General features: G+C 39.4%; 1 protein-coding gene and 1 pseudogene across 1 annotated transcript in view; both read left to right on the top strand.

Annotated features, from left to right (window-relative positions):
• The window catches only part of Med13 (mediator complex subunit 13), a 94,159-nt gene extending 86,024 nt beyond the window's left edge, over nucleotides 1–8,135 (top strand). The window contains exons 29-30 of the mRNA XM_075991224.1: nucleotides 2,302–2,402; nucleotides 4,115–8,135. Of these exons, the coding sequence (XP_075847339.1) occupies nucleotides 2,302–2,402; nucleotides 4,115–4,247 (234 nt within the window). The 3' untranslated portion in view covers nucleotides 4,248–8,135. The remainder of the gene's footprint in view (nucleotides 1–2,301; nucleotides 2,403–4,114) is intronic.
• Nucleotides 8,136–14,824: 6,689 nt separating this feature from the next.
• LOC142831575 (nucleosome assembly protein 1-like 4 pseudogene) lies at nucleotides 14,825–16,341 on the top strand (annotated as a pseudogene).
• The last annotated feature ends 2,729 nt before the right edge of the window (nucleotides 16,342–19,070 follow it).

The following is a 19,070-nucleotide window of genomic DNA, read 5'->3' on the forward strand; positions in this document are numbered from 1 at the left end:
CTGCAGGCATACACACAGACAGAATATTGTATATGTAATAAACAAATATTTTTTTAAAAAAATTAGCCATCTTTTTTATGCTTTACCTATTCTAAAAAGTTTTCCTTGTATAAATTACTATTGAGTAGAATGGGTGTGATAACACATGCCTTTAATCTCAGCATCCAGTAGCCAAAGGCAGGAGGATGTCCTTAAGCACAAGGCTGGTATACACAGGGAGTTCCATACCAGCCAGGGCTACATAGTGAGTTCCCTGTCCCAGAAACAAGCATACAACTAGTGAGCATTGTGACTTACAATCTTATGACTTGGGAGGCGGAGGCAAGAAGACTCCCTAGAAATTGGAGGTCAGCCTGGTTTATAAGCCAGTGGTACAAAACGTAAATGAAAAACTGGTGAGGAGTTTTTAAGAAGTGATACTCCCAGACCTATTGGTACTTACTTTTCCAGTGTCCATCTTATGTGTTATAAGATGGGGAAGGAAAATGAGATAGGAAAGCTCTTTGTGGTTGATTGTTACCATTGCTATTACTGCTCAAAAATAGTAAATGAAGATCTCCCTCACACAATGTAAAAATCACTGTGGGCTCTTCACATTTCAGGTCAGATTGTATGCTTCCATTTTTGAGATAATATTTTAGTAGTTGCTGAGCATAGAAATTTCTTGGATCATTTATGTCAGTCAAATCTTGTTACCTTAGGCCCATATCCCATTGTGTCAAAGCATTTGAGATTAAACAATGGATTTATGTAGCGCATTCATAAAGATTACAATAACTGAATCTGTAGCTCCTCTTCCCCTGCCCAGACAGTAAATGTCAGGCAAGTATTCTGACCTATCCTTGCCCTTTAATTGACTATTAATAAAATGTTAGTTTATTCTGTGACTTTTATTCCTCTTCCAGATGTTTATTGCTCTATCCTGTCTCATTACATGAACATCTTCCAGGGGCTTTTCTGCAGTATAGTAGTGTTTGGAGCCTCCTTGGTCCTTTGGGAAGTGCTGCACTTGCTGTCTCCTCCCACGTGTAGTCACAGAACCTGTGTGCACACTAAAAGTTTTCAAAATAGCAGTAAATGACCCTGCTTATTTCCAAATTCAGTATAATACCTTTTTGTAGTTCATGACCTAAGAGATTCAGGGCACACTTTTGTTTAGTAAACACTTATTATGAAAAGTCCAAGGGACTATCCAGATTCTTTTCTACTCAATATTTATTTGCAGAGAGGATAGTGTAAAGTGAGCATTCACCCTCAGATACAGTGTAACAAGATTAGGACTTCTGGTTCTGAATCGCAGGTAAGGCATAACTTAAACATAATTTTATTATGTTTTTCATATATCCCATTTTAATTATGTACTGTAATCAATAAAACCACTTGGTATATTTCTCTGTGCGTGAGAAGTCAGTGGGTTCTGTAGATGCTTAAAAGTAGTTTTATTATAAGAATTATCAACATCCATTTACTCTGTAGTGATCTGCCGAGTGAGACTTGCTAATAATTTATAGATCAAGAATTTATAGACAATTCAAACATACATATTTTGATTATATTCCCGAATATACTGTATATGAGCTTGTATACATGTATGCTGTTGTGATGGAGAACACAGATCAATATAAAGAAGTATCTTTATAGCATGAAGAAAGCTTGTGAAGGATTGTGGTGAACACCACCACTTTGTCATAGTGTTAATACTGCATACGATGTACACACTAGATGACTGATTTCACTGTATGAATGTGAAGAATAGTAGCACATTCCTTTTGCCCACTACTCACTGCTATACCTAAATGTGTGTGCAATTGTTAGAAACCTCTGCTAAGAAATGCATTGGGCAAGCAAGTATGTATACATTGTTTTGATTGTAAAGTGTTCATCCAGTGGAAGCTTTGTTAAAATCACAACTTCCTAAGTAAAATATTGTGCAGGGTTTTACTCCCTTGGCTTCTTTTTAGTGCTTAGTGTCCAAGTATAGCTGCATAGTCTAAAGTTTGTGAAATTAGAAGATAACTGGAAAGCTCTTCCCTCCCTCCCTCCCTTCCTCCCTCCCTCCCTCTATCTGTCTTTAAGGATTACTATATGGTACTAAAAGAAATTAAAGCAAAAATTGTAGAGAGACCCAATGTAAGTTTTGCACCTTAATGTTTCCATCAAAACCCTGAATTTTCATAGAAGCTCTTACTGCTAACATTGTCATAAAATCAATTTCATCAAGGACAATAGAGTGGGAGATCACATTGAAAACAAATAACTGATTTCCCACATGGCTGACTGATTGATTACCTTACCTTTTAGGCCTCTTTGCACCTCCACGTGCCTTCAGTGCAATCTGACGAACTGCTTCACAGTAAACACTCCCACCCACTTGACTCAAATCAGACTTCAGATGTCCTCAGGTACAGCTCTTGGAACATTGCCTGCTCTCTGTTTTAGTTTGGGTAAAATAAGAATGTTTATTATTAAATATCTTTATTCTATTGGGTAAAAGTTGACAGCTTTTTAGTTTTGAATCCCGGGATGAATTTTCTTTTAGATGGTTTTGTGTTTGGGACTTAAGTTTTTTTCTATCCACTCATGATCTACCTCTGAGCAAAATCCTCATTGAATATTACTTCTTAAAAACTATTTTATTCTTTTTATTTTGGGTAGTTTGCCTGCTTGCATGTCTGTGCACCTTATACATGCAGTGCCAATAGAGGCCAGGAGAGGGCACCAGATTTCCAGGAACTGGAGTTACAGACCTGTTAGCAGCCATGTTGGGTACTAGGAATTGAACTATGGTCCTCTGGAAAAGCAATTAATGCTCTTAAGCACTGATCCCTACTGCATTACTCTTATGTTTGGGCTGGTAAGCCCCAAACCTTATTAAATTACTGGGAATGTGTGCTGTGCTTTGTTTGTTTGTTTGCATTGGTATTTTGCCATGGGTGTTGGTCCCCTGGAACTGGAGTTACAGAAGGTTGTGAACTGCCATGTGGGTGTTGGGAATTGAACCTGGGTCCTCTGGAAGAATAGCCAGTTCTCTTAACTGCTGAACTATCTCTCCAGCTCCCAGAATAAGTCATTTTCTAACATGAATACATTTCTCCCCTTAATTTTTGAAAAAGGGTTTTATGTATCCCAGGCTAGTTTCAAACGTACTATGTGATGAAGTTAGTTATGTCATTCCTTACTATTTTACTTTTATTGTTTTGTTTTATTTATTTTTTATTTTATTTTATTTTTTGAGACAAGGGTTTTTCTATATAGCTTTGAAGCCCGTCCTAGAACTCTCTCAGTAGACCAGGCTGGCCTCAAACTCACAGAGATCCACCTGCCTTTCCCTCTGCCTCTGTCTCTGCCTCCTGAGTGCTGGGATTAACGGCGTGCATTTTTTGAGACAGGGTTTCACTGTGTTGTTTTGGGCTCCCTGGAACCAGGCTGTTCTTGAATTTACAGAACTGTACCTGCTTCTCCCACTGCACTGCACTCAGCTTATTGCTTTTCCCCCTCCTTCTTGAGACGTTTCTGATTGGCCTGGAGCTCATAATAAAATAGGCTGGCCTTGGACAGAGATTCATCAGCCTAGCGTCTTGGGTGCCAGGATTAAAGGCATGTGCTGCTAAATCAAACTTTACTATTCCTTTTTTAAAGATCTCTTTATCTGTATTTGGTGATTCATACCTATAATATCAGGATTTGGGAGGATAAGAAAAGAGAATTACTACAAGTTTGAGACTAGCCCACCTTAAAAAACAAACAAAAAACCGCACAAGAAATGGAACAAAACACAAATACAGTGACTTTAGCCAGGTGTGATGCCACTCAGGAAGCCAGAACAAAAGGCTTGCCGTGAGTTTGAGGCTAGCCTGGGTCACAGTGTGAAATTCTTAGCAAAGAAAGAGAGGTTTTGTGGTTGTGGTACTGATGTAGTCATAGTACTTATGTGGCAGAGGCAGGAGGACCATGAGTTTTAAAGCTAGCCTTGGCCTCATGGTGAGTTAGAAGCCAGAGTGGCATGCATGGCAATATCTTGTCATATGTGCGCACCCACCAGCACTTTGAATCATAAGAGTGTTGCTAACGTCTTTGTTGAAATAGATGGATTTACAGTTTATTTGCTTTTCAGGTTTGTTTTGGAACAGTACAATGCACTCTCATGGCTAACCTGTGACCCTGCAATCCAGGACAGACGCTCGTGTCTCCCAATTCATTTTGTGGTGCTGAATCAGTTATATAACTTTATCATGAATATGCTGTGATCTTCGTTTGATGGAATTGCGCAAGGAAAGAACAGGAAGAAAGGATATTTTGCTGCAGGATTAAGTTACAGTTCTCAGTGGAAGTCATTTGTGATGGGGTCTAATTCTTATTACTTCAACAAATATTGTTTTGACTTTGGGGGCGGGGCTATAACCCTATTTTTCATTGACTATACTGAGCTCTTTAGGGTGATGACTGATTATTGAAAACGTATTATAACATTTTCATAGCAAAAATTAACCTTTTTTTTCCAGTCACAGTATTTGTGAAAAGTAATGAGCCATAGTACCCATTCATGTTAAAGAATATTAAAAGCATGGAGAGGAAACATGAGGAACAATGAATTTCAACATATGGCTTTAGAACATCAAGATGTTCTTGTATTGGATATAGTATCTAGTATTCAAAAAATGCCTGCATCTCTTATTTATTGTAAGTTTTTAAATGTATAAATTGTCTTATATTTCTTAACCTCTTTTATAAAAATTTTCCTAGAAGGTTTATACTGCCTTCTTGCTTTAAAGCAATTGGTCTAAAATATATGTAATCGTCTTAATTAAAAAGTTGCAGTAGGGTTGCTTTTAGAGTATTATTTTTTTGTAAGGGGGTGGGTCGGACAGTAAATTTGTATTGTCTCAATGTACAGTTTAACAGGGATAGAGGGATAATGTCCATACCATTGTGTGTGGAAGATTTACAGCTAAGCTGTAGTTGCAGAGTACATGTACAGTAATGAAGTTCACTGTGTTTATAATTGAAAAGGTACCGGTCTTACAGCATTTTATATATCACACATTTGCAGAATAACATGATGGCAATACACATACGTGATATTGTTAGGTGGATTAACTTAGTATAAAATGAGAAATCTTCAGTTATATTTTGTACTATGGTTTAGGGCTATGACTAATATTTCAGGCCATTTCCAGTGAAAGAAACTTAGTTTTACAAAAAAGAAAAAAAATTTGCTACTGAATGCTTAAACTAATTTTGGTGTTTAATGTTACATGCTTAAATTTTTTTCAGTTTTCACAGTGGCACATTTAGGCATGGGGATATAACTAATTATGAAATTTATCTGCAGGATCTGTTATAAGGTTGAAATTTAGCCCAGCTCTAGGCATTTTACAAATTATTTTAAGGGCAGTCACTCTTGATTGTTTTACTTTTTTTTTTTTTAAATTAAAGATTGGGAATGTGTGTGAGAGTATGCATATGTATGGGTGTGAAAGTGTGAGTGTGTGTGCAATCAAACTGTGGTGTAAATAGATCCTCAGTGAATTCTGGTATTCAGACTCTGTTCCACTAGTGAAAGAACCATTTTCTAAACTGTTTCCCTTTGACTTTTTTATTTATTGAATTTTCTTTTGAAATGGGAGATGGGAGTCCCAAACACCAGAGTCTGTACTTTTCTATGACACAGCTCAAATTATGGTAGGGCATATGCCAAGGAGGTTCTCACCTCCCTAAAGAAGGGACTTGAATTTTAGGGACTTTAATTCACCCCTTCCTTCAATACAACGTTCCCCCTTCTTGTTTGCACATGCCAAGATAACTGCTTTTACGCAGGCTTTACCCCTCAAATAATCCTTCTACAGTGCTGCTCACAAGAGCCCAGTTAGTCTCCTGCCTGCATCACTGACTTGAATTCACAGTCGCCAAGTCTACCTATCTTTCTTGGAAGCAGTCTTTCAAAATTCCTACTTGTATATTCATTAATTGTCAACAAGGACAAAATCGGTTGTATTTACAAAACTCAATAATTCAGTATGTTTTTTTAAACTGAAACCTGTTTTGTAAATAGTATGCATTTAATATTATTTAGTATAAAAACATTTTCTTACAGTGTATTTTCTTTAAATTGGGTAAATGAAAACATTAGCAACTCTTTCTATAAAGAAACACAATTAGTAACAAGTTTTCAAATTATTCCTTCAACCTTAATAGAGCGATCCAAATGTTGAGCATATTTTGATATTAAATTTAAAGATCATGTCTGTTTTTAAATTATGCTAACACCACCACGAATTGTGTTGACATATTTCGTTCTGGAGGAACTTGATTTGAGATAAAAGATGCTTATTTGGAATTTCTGTTTACAAACCATCCATGTTATTTTATTAGCTCAATAATGATTCAAGAAAATAGAAGACTATAATCCCAATTTACAATTACTAACCTCTAATAACCACACCTCAGTTTGAAAATAGATGTAACAAGAGTATTCCCTAGCAGTCTCTTTCATGTAGCCATAAGCAGGAATCCCACACACAATTCTTCTTACCTGGCAATCAGGATCTAATCCCAGATATACAGAATTTATTCATAAGGTTTTTTTTTCCTCCCCTTCACACATCAGTTCTTGCTCAAATAGGAAGTTGCTAAATAGCCATTAGAAGAAGAAATGAAGCCTTTTTTTGTGCAAGATGATAGATTTAACTTACTAATGTACTGTCACAGACAAGCATGGGTAATCGTTTTGAGTAGGTAAGCAAAATTGTTACACTTTTTCCCAGTGAGTTCCCAAACCTTGATTTCCTCATTTCAATGCTAATGCCTGTTTTGTGTGCAGTTATTCAGTATGAAGCAGGTGAAGTTCCGTATGTTAGCATTTTAAAAGATTAGTTATATAATGTCTGCTTCCAGCCAGTCTGAAACATCTAGCCATACCTTTCTTATGCAAGCCATTCAGTTATCAGGACTGTGAATTAACACTGTATGAATACATTTCTGTACACCTTATTGTTTGGCCAGAAGGCCACCAAGTGTACTTATATGTAATCCTTAAATTTTAAAATAGCTTGTAATTTTTAAATATTTCTAAACTTTTCTTAAACCACTAAAATTAAGCTCTTACTACTTAGCCAACTATCCTCAGCTGTATTCGTCCTCAATTGTCAGTATGGCACAGATTACTGTATTCAGATATTCTCTTTCGTCTTCATATTTACTTCTGAGGTAATTTTTTTTAACTTAATGTGTTACTACAAAGATTTGCAGATCTTTAATCAAGCACTATGTTATTACTGTAATATCAAAATATTATGTCGCATTATTTCAAATGTTCAGATTGAATAGGTTAAAAGAAAGTCTTTAAATGCTTTTGCATCAGAATCTCTGCTCCTACCCACTGTGGCATTGCATATTAGTCTGTTGAGACATTCAGTGTTGCTTGACTGACATTTGGTCTGGGTTTCCTCTTAATATTTTAGTTTAATTAAAATTAAGAAAAAATGTGTTTAACAAACATTTTAATTTTATCCCATTGTCACCAAATAAGCGGGAAAAATCTTACCTTTTGGTATTTCTTAGTGTATTAATGGGCCCAGAACTGTGGTTTAAATTTTTATATATGTATTCACTCATATTCTCTCTCTCTCTCTCTCTCTCTCTCTCTCTCTCTCTCTCTCTCTCTCTCTCTATCTATCTATCTATCTATCTATCTATCTTTGTGGAGTATAAATTTGAAAAACTGGATTTGGGACCTAAAATACTCCTCAGGTTGAGATATTCTTGAAGTTTTAAAATAGCTTTAGTTTTTAAAGTAAACTGGATTTGTGGACCTTAAAGTTACTGAGTTTAAACTACAAATTGTATAACATCATTACTGGACATGTCAGCATCAACCCTCTCAGAATAGCTTGGTCACTTTATGAAGGGGCGTTTTTAAGTTGTTGTTTAGCAGTGACATTTAATATGGTCCAATTGCTTTTCTTTTTAACGTGACAAAAAAAATTTAAAAAAGAATAAGGAACAAACACTATTGCTGCCGAATGCCATAACACTGAGTTGTACAAATTGTGATTGAGGAAATGAAAAAGTTTATACTTTTTAAAAAAAAACAAAAAAACAAAACTTCAAATGGAATAAATTATTCATGAAGCCTTCATTGTGGTGTCTCATTGTGTTGAAAATATTTTCATCTTAAAATTTTTCCATCATTAGGAGAAGATTATTTTTTAATCACTTATCAAGAGTAGGAGCTCACTTAGACATTGAGTAGGCTGTTTTTGGAGGGTCAGTTTGAGGCAGGGTAATGCTGTTTAAACCAGGTTGGTTTTGAACTCACAGAGATTTCCTTGCCTGTGCTTTCCAAATGCTGGGATTAAAGGAGTAATTTGTTGTTGTTGTTGTTGTTTCTGTTTTTCGAGAAAGGTTTTCTCTTTAGCTTTGGAGCCTGTCCTGGAACTAGCTCTTGTAGACCAGGCTGGCCTCGAACTCACAGAGATCCGCCTGTCTCTGCCTCCCGAGTGCTGGGATTAAAGGCGTGTGCCACCACTGCCCGGTTCAGGAGTAATTTTTTCTAAGAGAATGTTAATTCTTCTAATGTCCAGTGTTTATGATAAATGTGTGCGTGTACACACAACTCCTTTTTCGTTGATTAATTTGGTGTTAACTATTTAACAAAAGAATTATCTTGAAATTGTAATACGTTATCCTGTGTGTGTGTGTGTGTGTGTGTGTGTGTGTGTGTGTGTGTGTGTGTCTAAGTCTAAGAGATCGCATTAGTGTGTGTGCACCTAAGAGTAATCACATTCGTGTGTGTGTGCTTAAGAGTGATCACATTAGTGTGTGTCAGAGTGATCACAGTGTGTGTGTGTGCACGCCTAAGAGTGATCATAGTAACATGCCTGAAACATGAGGAAAAGCATTAAGATATGAATAATGTATCAAATATCTGTGCTGGAGTCCTGTAAGCAGTTGTATAAAATGCTTTGTTCAGAGTTAAGCTAAAGGTATATATATTGTGGTCACTTGAACGGTTTCTGCCAACAATTTCAAAAACTTCTATAAATGAAGGCATATGGCATTGAAACTTTGTACCTCAAATATTCTGTCTTATAGTTTTCCTCTGAAGCATTGTTTTGTTTTCTGAGACAAGGTTTTTCTGTGTAACATTCTCGGCTGTCCTGGAACTCACTCTGTAGACCAGGCTGGCCTCAGACTCACCTTGAGCTCCACCTGCCTCTGCCTCACCAGTGCTGGGATTAAAGGCGTGTGCCACCACCGCCTGGCCTTTTGAAAATTAAGCATTCTTTTTTTTAAATATTTATTTATTTATTATGTATACAATATTCTGTCTGTATGCCTGAAGGCCAGAAGAGGGTGCCAGACCTCTTTACAGATGGTTGTGAGTCACCATGTGGTTGCTGGGAATTGAACTCAGGACCTTTGGAAGAGCAGGCAATGCTCTTAACCACTGAGCCATCTCTCCAGCCCCAAATTAAGCATTCTTATAAGTGAAGGGTATTCATTGTTTCGACAGCTACACACATCTTTTCTGTTGTGGTTCAAAACCAGTGTTTGGGGACTGTAAATAATATCTCATTGGTAGAGCACTTGGCTAATGTATGCAAGACCATGGGCTTAATCCACAGCAATGCAAACAGTGCCTCAGCATAAGTATTGGGCTGTTTGTTTGTTTACTTTCATTTGCGGTATGGATAAGGTATTGATACTTACTAGTAATACTAGTTGTTTAGTGATACCTCTGTTCATCACCCCTAGCAAAGAGTTCTATATTGGACCTGTGCGATTCATGATTCTCTTATAAACCAAGAGTGAGGGGCTGGAGAGATGGCTCAGAGGTTAAGAGCATTGCCTACTCTTCCAAAGGTCCTGAGTTCAATTCCCAGCAACCACATGGTGGCTCACAACCATCTGTAATGGGGTCTGGTGCCCTCTTCTGGCCTTCAGGCATACACATAGACAGAATATTGTATATATAATAAATAAATAAATATATTAAAAAAAACAAAACTAAGAGTGAAATTGAATGGTAGTTGGTTCCTTTCCTGAAAATTTTCTTTTGAAAAATTTCCTGTCAGAGTTCTCCATGTTAGTTTCTTTGAAGGAATGAGGGCAGAAGTATGGGGGAGGATGGTAAGCATTTTCAAGGAACAGATAATTTACATGTGGAAGTTGTCTAGACCCTTGGTATCAGTAGCACACATAGACCAAATAGTCACAAATGTATTTGTTAGATTGGTGAGGTAAACTGAAATACATTTTCTATTTGGAGTATTAATGCATTCATTCACTGCTAGAGTAAATGTTGCGAGATTCTGGCAGCTTTTTCCATTCAGTATTTTATTTCTCTTTGTTTCAGATTTTTATTTTGAGTCTCACATAGCCCAAGCTGGCCTTGAACTTGTTATGTATCTGAGGGTCATCCTGAACTTCTGACCTTCCTGCCTCCTTCCAAAATCCTGGGACTACATATATAGGTTAACAAACCAGGCTTACAAGGGCAATAGTGGCACATACTTTTAATCCCCGCACTCAGAAAGCAGAGGCAGCCTGGTCTACAGAGTGAGTTTCAGGACAGCCAGGTCTATAGAGAAACTCTGTCAGGAAAAACAAAAAGATTCCAAAAGGTTTGTTTTGTTTTTTTCAAGACAAGGTTTCTTTGTGTAGCCTTGGCTGTCCTAAAATTTACTCTGTAGACCAGGCTGGCCTCACAGAGGCCTATTGTCTCTGCGTCCCAAGTGCTGGGATTAAAGGCGTGTGCTGCCACCACCTGCCTTGCTTTTAACTACGTAAGAAAATTTTGTTTTTAACTCATGGTGAAAGCCTTTTTTTATTTTTTAAGGATTTATTTATTATGTATACAGTATTTTGCCTTCATGTATGCCTGCACACCAGAAGGAGGCACTAAATTTTATTATAGATGAGCCATCTCTTCAGCCCTGAAAGTTATTATTGTCATCATTGTTAACATTATTGTTTTAAGACTATCTCAACTGTGTGTATTACTGGGGCATTATTCTATTACTCTTATAGTGTTCAGTATGTTCCTGTGTATAATGTAGGATGGTGTCAATCTTGGACCAAAGATTAAAGAACTCTTGCCTATAGGTATTAAACAAATTTGGTATGAGAAAAAAGGAAATGGATTTGTTGTTGGTATGGGTGTGTTCAAGTTAATACGTGTGTGGAGTCTGTAGTACTCCCTTGCTTGTTTCTAAGGCCCAATCTGTCCACAGTTTTGTCGGAGGCAAATTCTCCTGTGACCTGGTGCTCACAGCACTACAGTGTTGATAAGGTGTTCAGTGTTACACCCAAGCCTGCGATACTTCTGTCTCTGCCTCTCAGTGCTGGTAAACTGGTCAGTGTCACACTTGGCTTTTCGTTTGGTTTTGTTTTTATCCTGTTACCCAGGGTTTCTCTGTGTAACAGCCTTGGCTGTTCTGGAACTCTCTGCAGACCAGGCTGGCCTCACACCCAAGAAATCTGCCTGCCTCTCCTCCCTAGTACTGGGGATTAAAGGCGTGTGCCACCACCGCCCAGCTACACCTAGCTTTTAAACAGAAACTCAGGTCTTCGTGCTTATATGGCAAGCAGTTTCCTGACTTGAATACTTTCTTCAGCCCATGAGATTAGTGTTTTTTTTGTTCTCTTTGCAAGACTGGCCCAATTGTAATGCATTAAAGAATGGCCTTTTATATAGATAAAACCCAAAGATTTTCTTACTTTGCTCCTACCTGCTAAACAGGAAGAAAAGAAAAAGTTAATTTAAATAGCTCTCAAAGCATGTATTGTTTGTAGACTTGTGCTCAGTAATGCCTAAGTATAGTATAGGCTTTGGCTCTTTCATTCTTTTTGTTCTGAGAGAGTATAACATGAATTTTCCACAAAAATCCATCTGGTTCTCATTGTGTTTTTTGTCACTGAATAAGACTGCCATCTGTCTGGTTGTATAGACCATAAAAGTCTCTTCCTTGTAGCCAATTACTGGTTGGTTACAAGAACATGGTGATGCAGGTCTGTAATCTCAGCATTCGGAAAGTTATGGCAAGAGGATGGGCCATGTAGCAAGACTGTCTCAGAAAAGAAGGGGAAAAATGGGAAGATAGTGGGAGATTGTGAATACTTAGGAAACTAAGCAGGACATTGGTTTGAGGCCTGGCTGAGCTGAATGGCAAGACTTTGTCTGGAAAACTAAATCACAATAGTAATGATAATGGTGGTAATCATTGGCCTATGTGTTGATTATCAAATGTTTATATATGTTGGACTGACTTTAGTCTCAATTAGCCCTTTCCAATGCTACGTCAAGAACTAAATGAAACTACTTTATCTGGGATGGCCACTAAAATACACTTATTTTCAGACATAGTCTCAACCTCTTGTTGTAACCCACACTGACCTTGAGAACATCATACCCTTTCCTCGGCCTAGTAAGTAGAATTACAAGCATGCACTACCACAACTAGCCTGAAATACATGCTTTTGGGTTTTAAAGGCAGGGTTTCTCTATGTAGCCTTAGCTGTCCTTGGCTGTTTTGGAACTCTATAGATCAGGCTGACTTCACACTTCAAGAGATCTGCTTGCATCTGCCTCCTGAGTTCTGAAATTCAAAGTTGAGCACCACCACCACCCGGCTTGCAATATACTCTTAACTTGGTCCTTCTGCTCTTGGAGTGGTTTTGGTGACCAAAAACCCTTTATTGGCACCTTGCTGTGAGGTAGAATAGTAATACCAAGGCCATTTTGCTTCTGTGGCTTCACAAGGGGATCCTCAGTGTTCTCTCCTATTTCCACATAACATCAGATCAAGTTACCTTGAAACACAGTCTTAATTATAACAACCTGTGCGCAACCTCTATACTGCTTCCTGGTTTGTACTTACATGATTATTTGTCTCCGCCAAAACCTCCATGAGGGTAAGAAATTGGGTTTACTTTGTTTAACTATTGTTATGGTTGGAATCTAGCACACTTAACATTGTTGAAGGGCATTTACCTATTCTTTAATACTTCAAACCTTATATGATAATACTTAGTGAAAATGGGAATTTTGCCTATAAATGAATGAAGTTCTAACAGTTACTTAGAATTCTTACTTGGATTGTTCAAAGGTTGTAAGAAATAGATGTTAAAGGTGTTAGGTTTAGATAGTTCCTGATAAACAATGGACAACTTTCCTCCTTTATTCCTCTGCCCGCTCCAGCAACAAAGGTTGGCATGAAGGATTCTAGCTTATAAAGTGTTAAACACAATGGCAATCAAACCTGAGACAGCTGATTTACTTGAATCACTTCCTGAGTGGTTTGCAGACAGGGTTAAGGAAATCTGTGGAAAAATGCAAAGGAACAAGAGTGGAAACAGGTACTTTCCTTGTTTTTAAGATTTTAAGCAAAACACATAAATCACATACACACAAATCAATCTAAACAGTTTTTTAAAGATTTTACAAAATAGGGCCCAGAAATGAGTAGCAAGTGAACTGTTGAACACTGATGAACAGACAGCTTATTTGAATGAACGCACACAGAAGGGCAGTGATTTTCGTTGGTTTTGAGACGTTCTTGTTCCAGAGACCCCAACTGGCCTTGAGCTCTCTCCTCCAGTCTTTGCTTCCAGAGTGCTGAGATTACTATTGCCCATTAAGAAAAATGTCCTCTAAGATCCTTGTATTTCTGGAACTTTATTTCCCGAGAGTACTGACCCTTCTTATTAGTTTGACCTTTAATTTCTTGAAGCTCTCCTATGCATAAAAGCACCTGCTCTACCTGAAACAAATGTGGAAGTTTTTGTTGTTCATTCCTCCTGGTAGTAGGGAGAATGACCCACTCAGAAGAATGCTTACTTGCTCTGGGAAAGACTTCTCTTGATTTAACAAAATGTAAGAACTAGCAGTATTTCACCTAATCCAAGCCATCAATAATTATGGCACCGTTGTGTACCACTGAGTTAAAATGTTACTAAGTAACCATCACTGCTGGTTATAACACAGCCCAGCTCAGGGGTGTTAACACTGAAAATAAATGTTGCTACAGAATTGATGACAACGAGCTTTGTGCGACAATCATCACTGAAATCGTCACTGAAAGATGCTGTCATTGAACATGTGAGATTGTCATGTGATAAAAGTGTCATTTAGCTGAGCAGTCGTGGTGCATACCTTTAATCCCAGCATTTGGGGCAGGGCAGAGGCAGGCAGAGCTCTGAGTTTGAGGCCAGCCTGGTCTACAGAGTGAGTTCCAGGACAGGTTCCAAAGCTACACAGAGAGACCCTGTCTTCAAATCACACCCCACACCCCCCCCCAAAAAAAATAAGTGCAATTTAGAGGCAACTAAACTTAGTGCTACTTCGAAGGGTTTTTTACTATTTGTGAAGATAATGTGTCTAAACATTTGAGCTACAAGGTGTTTGTAAAAGCAGTTGTAAGTTAAGGAGTTAAAATGTGTGAAAACAGGATTAAAACTCCAAAGTTTCTAGCACTCGGGAGGCAGAGAGGGGCGAATCTCTGAGTTCAAGGCCAGCATGGTCTACAGAGTCAGTTCCAGGACAGACTCCAACCTACAGAGAAAACCTGTCTGTCTCAAAAACCGAACCAAAACAAAAAAACCTCAAGTTCGTGGCTACATAATTTTTCAGCCGGTGGCCAAATTCTGTATGATTATCCAATTAGTTTGATTGGCAAGCATTATGTCTCTGATAGAAGGACTTTTCCCAAGCAGATAAGGAGAGAGAGAGTTCAGGGTTCCCTATTCCTGGCTTAAGAAATCCAGCTGTGGTTTTACAGGGGCGCCAGTGCCGCAGGAGGTGCTAAGGGACAAAGACATTCAGATGGCAGAAAACAGTCAGATGGAAGCTGCTCGAAATGCCAGTAGTACACAAAAGCTCACAGACCAGGTGATGCAGAACTCACAAGTGCTGGCAGTTTTTCAGGAACGTCTCGACATCTCTCACACTCCTAGCTACATAGAAACTTTACCCAAAGCGGTCAAAAGGAGGGTTAATGCTCTGAAGCAGCTCCAGGTGAGGTGTGAACATAGAAGCCAAGTTCTACGAGGAAGTTCATGACCTGGAGAGGAAGTATGCAGTCTTGTACCAACCTCTCTTTGACAAGAGAAGAGAATTCAACATTGGTGACGTGGAGCCCACGAATGCAGAGTCAGCGTGGCACAGTGAGAACGAGGAAGAAGACAAGTTGGCTGGAGATATGAAGAATAAAGTAGTTATGGCTGACAAGTAGAAAAATCTCTGAGTTCTGGTACACCATCTTCAGAAACGTAGATATCCTTAGTGAGCTGGTGCAGGAATATGATGAACCAATCTTGAAACACCTGCAAGATATAAAAATCAAGTTTTCAGACCCTGGACAGCCTATGTCTTTTGAGCTAGAATTTCACTTTGAACCCAACGACTACTTCACTAATCTTGTCTTGATGAAAACACACAAGATGAAATCAGAACCAGACAAGGCTGAAAACCGTTTTCTTTCGAAGGTCCTGAGACTCTGGTCTGTGGTGGGTGTACAATTGACTGGAAGAAGAGGAAAAAAATGTCACAGTCAAAACCAGAAGCACAAGGGCCTGGGCACCGTGCGAACCACCACCAAGCAAGTGCTCAATGAGTCTGTCTTCAACTTCTTCAGCCCCCTGAAAGCCTCTGGAGATGGAGAATCTCTGGATTCTGAGTTCACCTTAGCCTCCGACTTTGAAATTGGGAGCTTTTATCGTGAGTGAATTGTGTCGGTGGCTGCTCTCTACTTCCCTGGGGAAGCCATAGAAAGTGATGAATGACAGTTTTGAAGAAGGCGAGGAGGGAGAAGAGGAGGAATTGGAAGGAGATGAGGTGGGAGAAGAAGAGCTGATATTAACCCCAAGAAAGAACCCAGCCAGAGGCAGGCGGATCTCTGTGAGTTCGAGACCAGCCTGGTCTACAAGAGCTAGTTCCAGGACAGGCTCCAAAACCACAGAGAAACCCTGTCTCGAAAACCAAAAAAAAAAAGAACCCAGCCAGCCAGCAGAGTGCAAGCAGCAGTAAGAAGCAGCTACCCTGAGGGGCCATCTTGTGGATGGATGTCAGGACCCCAGGTCACTGCCAGGCTCCTCAGTCCCTGCCAAAGCAGAATTTTGTTGACAGTGCTGTGACTTCTAACCATTTACAAGTGCATAATTCCTCTCCCCCTTCCCTTCTTACTTTGCTTAACTTGTACAATGGAGACTAGGCTGCAGTTCAGAATAGGAGTTTTAGTTGTAGCACCTGCAGTCTTGGTGCCTGAAGACCATGTAGGGTGGGCTGGGGTTGTGTCTGGGATTGGCAGAGCCTGGTGATTCTGTGTACGTTACTGAAGAGGCTCGTGGTTTCTAGCCGCTCCAGCTGCTGTACCTAGTCATCTCCCAAGCGCTGCAGAAGAGGCTGTGCTCGCCTTAAAGTGTGTGGGTTCAAAAAAATAAATATATGTATAAAAAAAAAAGGCCGGGCGGTGGTGGCGCACACCTTTAATCCCAGCACTTGGGAGGCAGAGGCAGGTGGATCTGTGAGTTCCAGGACAGGCTCCAAAGCTACAGAGAAACCCTGTCTCAAAAAAAAAAAGTATGTGGGTTTTTTTGTTTTGTACTTTTCTTTTTGTTTCCCTCCCCACACCCTTCCCTTGAGTTTTGGTTTCAGGGCTGGGTGACTTGTGGCACATGCCTCTGAGACCAGAACTGTCTGGTTCATCCTTGTATTTATTTATTCACTTGTGCTTGGGGGGGCTTTGAACTTCACTGTCCTCCTCCTCCCACTTACGAGACTATGTTGCTGACTTGACCAGGAGGATGTGGCATCAAATGGAGTGAGGCCCATGGAGGAAGCCCTGCTGCCTTCTACCTTGCAGACCATGTTTTGTTGTTGCCTCTGGAGTGTGCTAGGCTGTAGCCAGGGGGCTAAAGTCCCCCCCCCCCCACTAGGGACTGCTGGCCTGTGGAGCGCAGCTTCAGCTTGCACACCAGGGCCACACCTGGATTTGGCGACCAGTTGGTGTGTGTGGAGTTTCCGTTTGTGTGGTTGTGGTCTTCAGCAGCCAGGACAGCCATGTCCAGTGACCCTTAACTCCTAGAGCCGGGCGGTGGTGGCGCACGCCTTTAATCCCAGCACTTGGGAGGCAGAGGCAGGAGGATCTCTGTGAGTTCGAGACCAGCCTGGTCTACAAGAGCTAGTGTTCCAGGACAGGCTCCAAAACCACAGAGAAACCCTGTCTCGAAAAACCAAAAAAACAAACAAACAAACAAAAAACTCCTAGACAACTGAGGGTTGGATCACATAGTTCCTGGCTAGCTTCCTCATAGTCCCTCAAACCTTTTTTGAGTTTGACTACCCAGGAAAGTTAAAAAGGCAAATTGCTTCATCTCCCAGTCTGGTTTTTTTTTTTTTTTTCGGTAGTCACTACATAGCTTGGGCAGGCCTCTAATTTGTAATCTTTTGCTTACGCCTCACTTGTGCTGAGATTCCAAATAAATAGTGTTCTCCCTTTACTCCCTCCTCCTTTTCTCCAGTCCCCCTCCCCCCCCCCGCCCCTTTGTTTTGGTTTGTTTTTCAGGACAGTGTTTCTCTGTGGAGCCTGTCCTGGAACTTGCTCTGTAGACTAGGCTGGCCTCAAACTCAAGAAATCTCCCTGCCTCTGTCTCCCGAGCACTGGGATTAAAGGTGAGTACCACTACTGCCTGGTACCAAACTCAGAGTTTGCCTCCTGAATGTTGGGATTAAAGGCATATGCTATCATGTTAGGCCAGCAATTATATACTTTGTGACCCACTAACACTTGTGAAATTGCTTTTAATTATATAGTGTCTAGTCAAATTTTTTAAAAAGTATGTAAAATTGGGCCTTATGGTGTACATTTGTAATTCCAAAAACTGGAAAGCTGAGGTAGGAGGATTATGAGTGCTAAGGCTTCATATATAGATGCTGTCTCACTACCACCCTCCAAGTAATAGGTCTTATGGCAAGTACTATGTGTATTTGATAAGACAATTGTTACCATCTGAATGTAAACATGTTATGTCTTTATGGCATATAAGTGTATATGATATATAAATTTATATGTTGCAGATACATGTGTATGTATATGATATATAAATTTATGTTACAGATACATGTGTATGTGATATAAATTTGTTACAGATACATGTGTATGTATACAATATATAAATTTATGTTACAGATACACGTATATGTATATGATATATAAATTTATATGTTCCAGATACATGTGTATGTATATGATATATAAATGTATATGTTCCAGATACATGTGTATGTTTTGGTTCACAGGACTAAAGGCATTCTGAAGCAAGTGGAAAAATTTGAGAAACACTACATCACAACTTAGTTCTTTTATTCCTTTGCTGATTTTTTTTACCCTGAAAGTAGTTTATTTTTCAGAGATTATCCTTCTATCGGATCCTTAAAAATACTTTAATTTTTTTAAAAAGAAATGATCAACTGAGTGATGCTGCTTTATTCTTTTTGGCTTTTAAGATTCATTTATTTTCTTTTATGCATATAGGTGTTTTTGCCTGAATGTTCTCTCTGTGTACTACATTTTGTTAGTGTCCAGTGAGGCCAGAAGAGGACATTGGATCTTCTGGAAATAGAGTTACAGACTTCTGTCAACTTGTCAACTGCCCTGTGGGCTTTGGAACCAAGCCCAGGTCCTCTGGAAGATCAGCCAGGGCTCTTAACTCCTTAACTATCTCTCTATCCCCAGAAATACTCCCCCCCCCCCACCCAAGACAGTGTTTCTCTATAGCTTTGGAGGCTGTCCTAGAACTAGCTCTTGTAGAAGAGGCAGGCCTTGAATTCACAGGGATCCGCTCTGCCTCCCGAGTGCTGGGAATAAAGGGGTGCGCCACCACCACCTGGCTCAGAAGTACTTTTAAATAATGTTATTTGTGTGTGCACCCTGTAGAGGCCAGAAGAGGGTGCCAGACCCTTTGGACCTGGAATTATGGGTGGCCGTGAAACACCAGGTGTAGGTACTGGGAACTGAAGTCAGGTCCTCTGAAGAGCAGCAGTTTTTATAAAATACTTTAGGGGCATGAAA

The sequence above is a fragment of the Microtus pennsylvanicus genome, chromosome 11, assembly GCF_037038515.1.
Source record: "Microtus pennsylvanicus isolate mMicPen1 chromosome 11, mMicPen1.hap1, whole genome shotgun sequence".
In the NCBI taxonomy this organism is placed as follows: Eukaryota; Metazoa; Chordata; class Mammalia; order Rodentia; family Cricetidae; genus Microtus; species Microtus pennsylvanicus.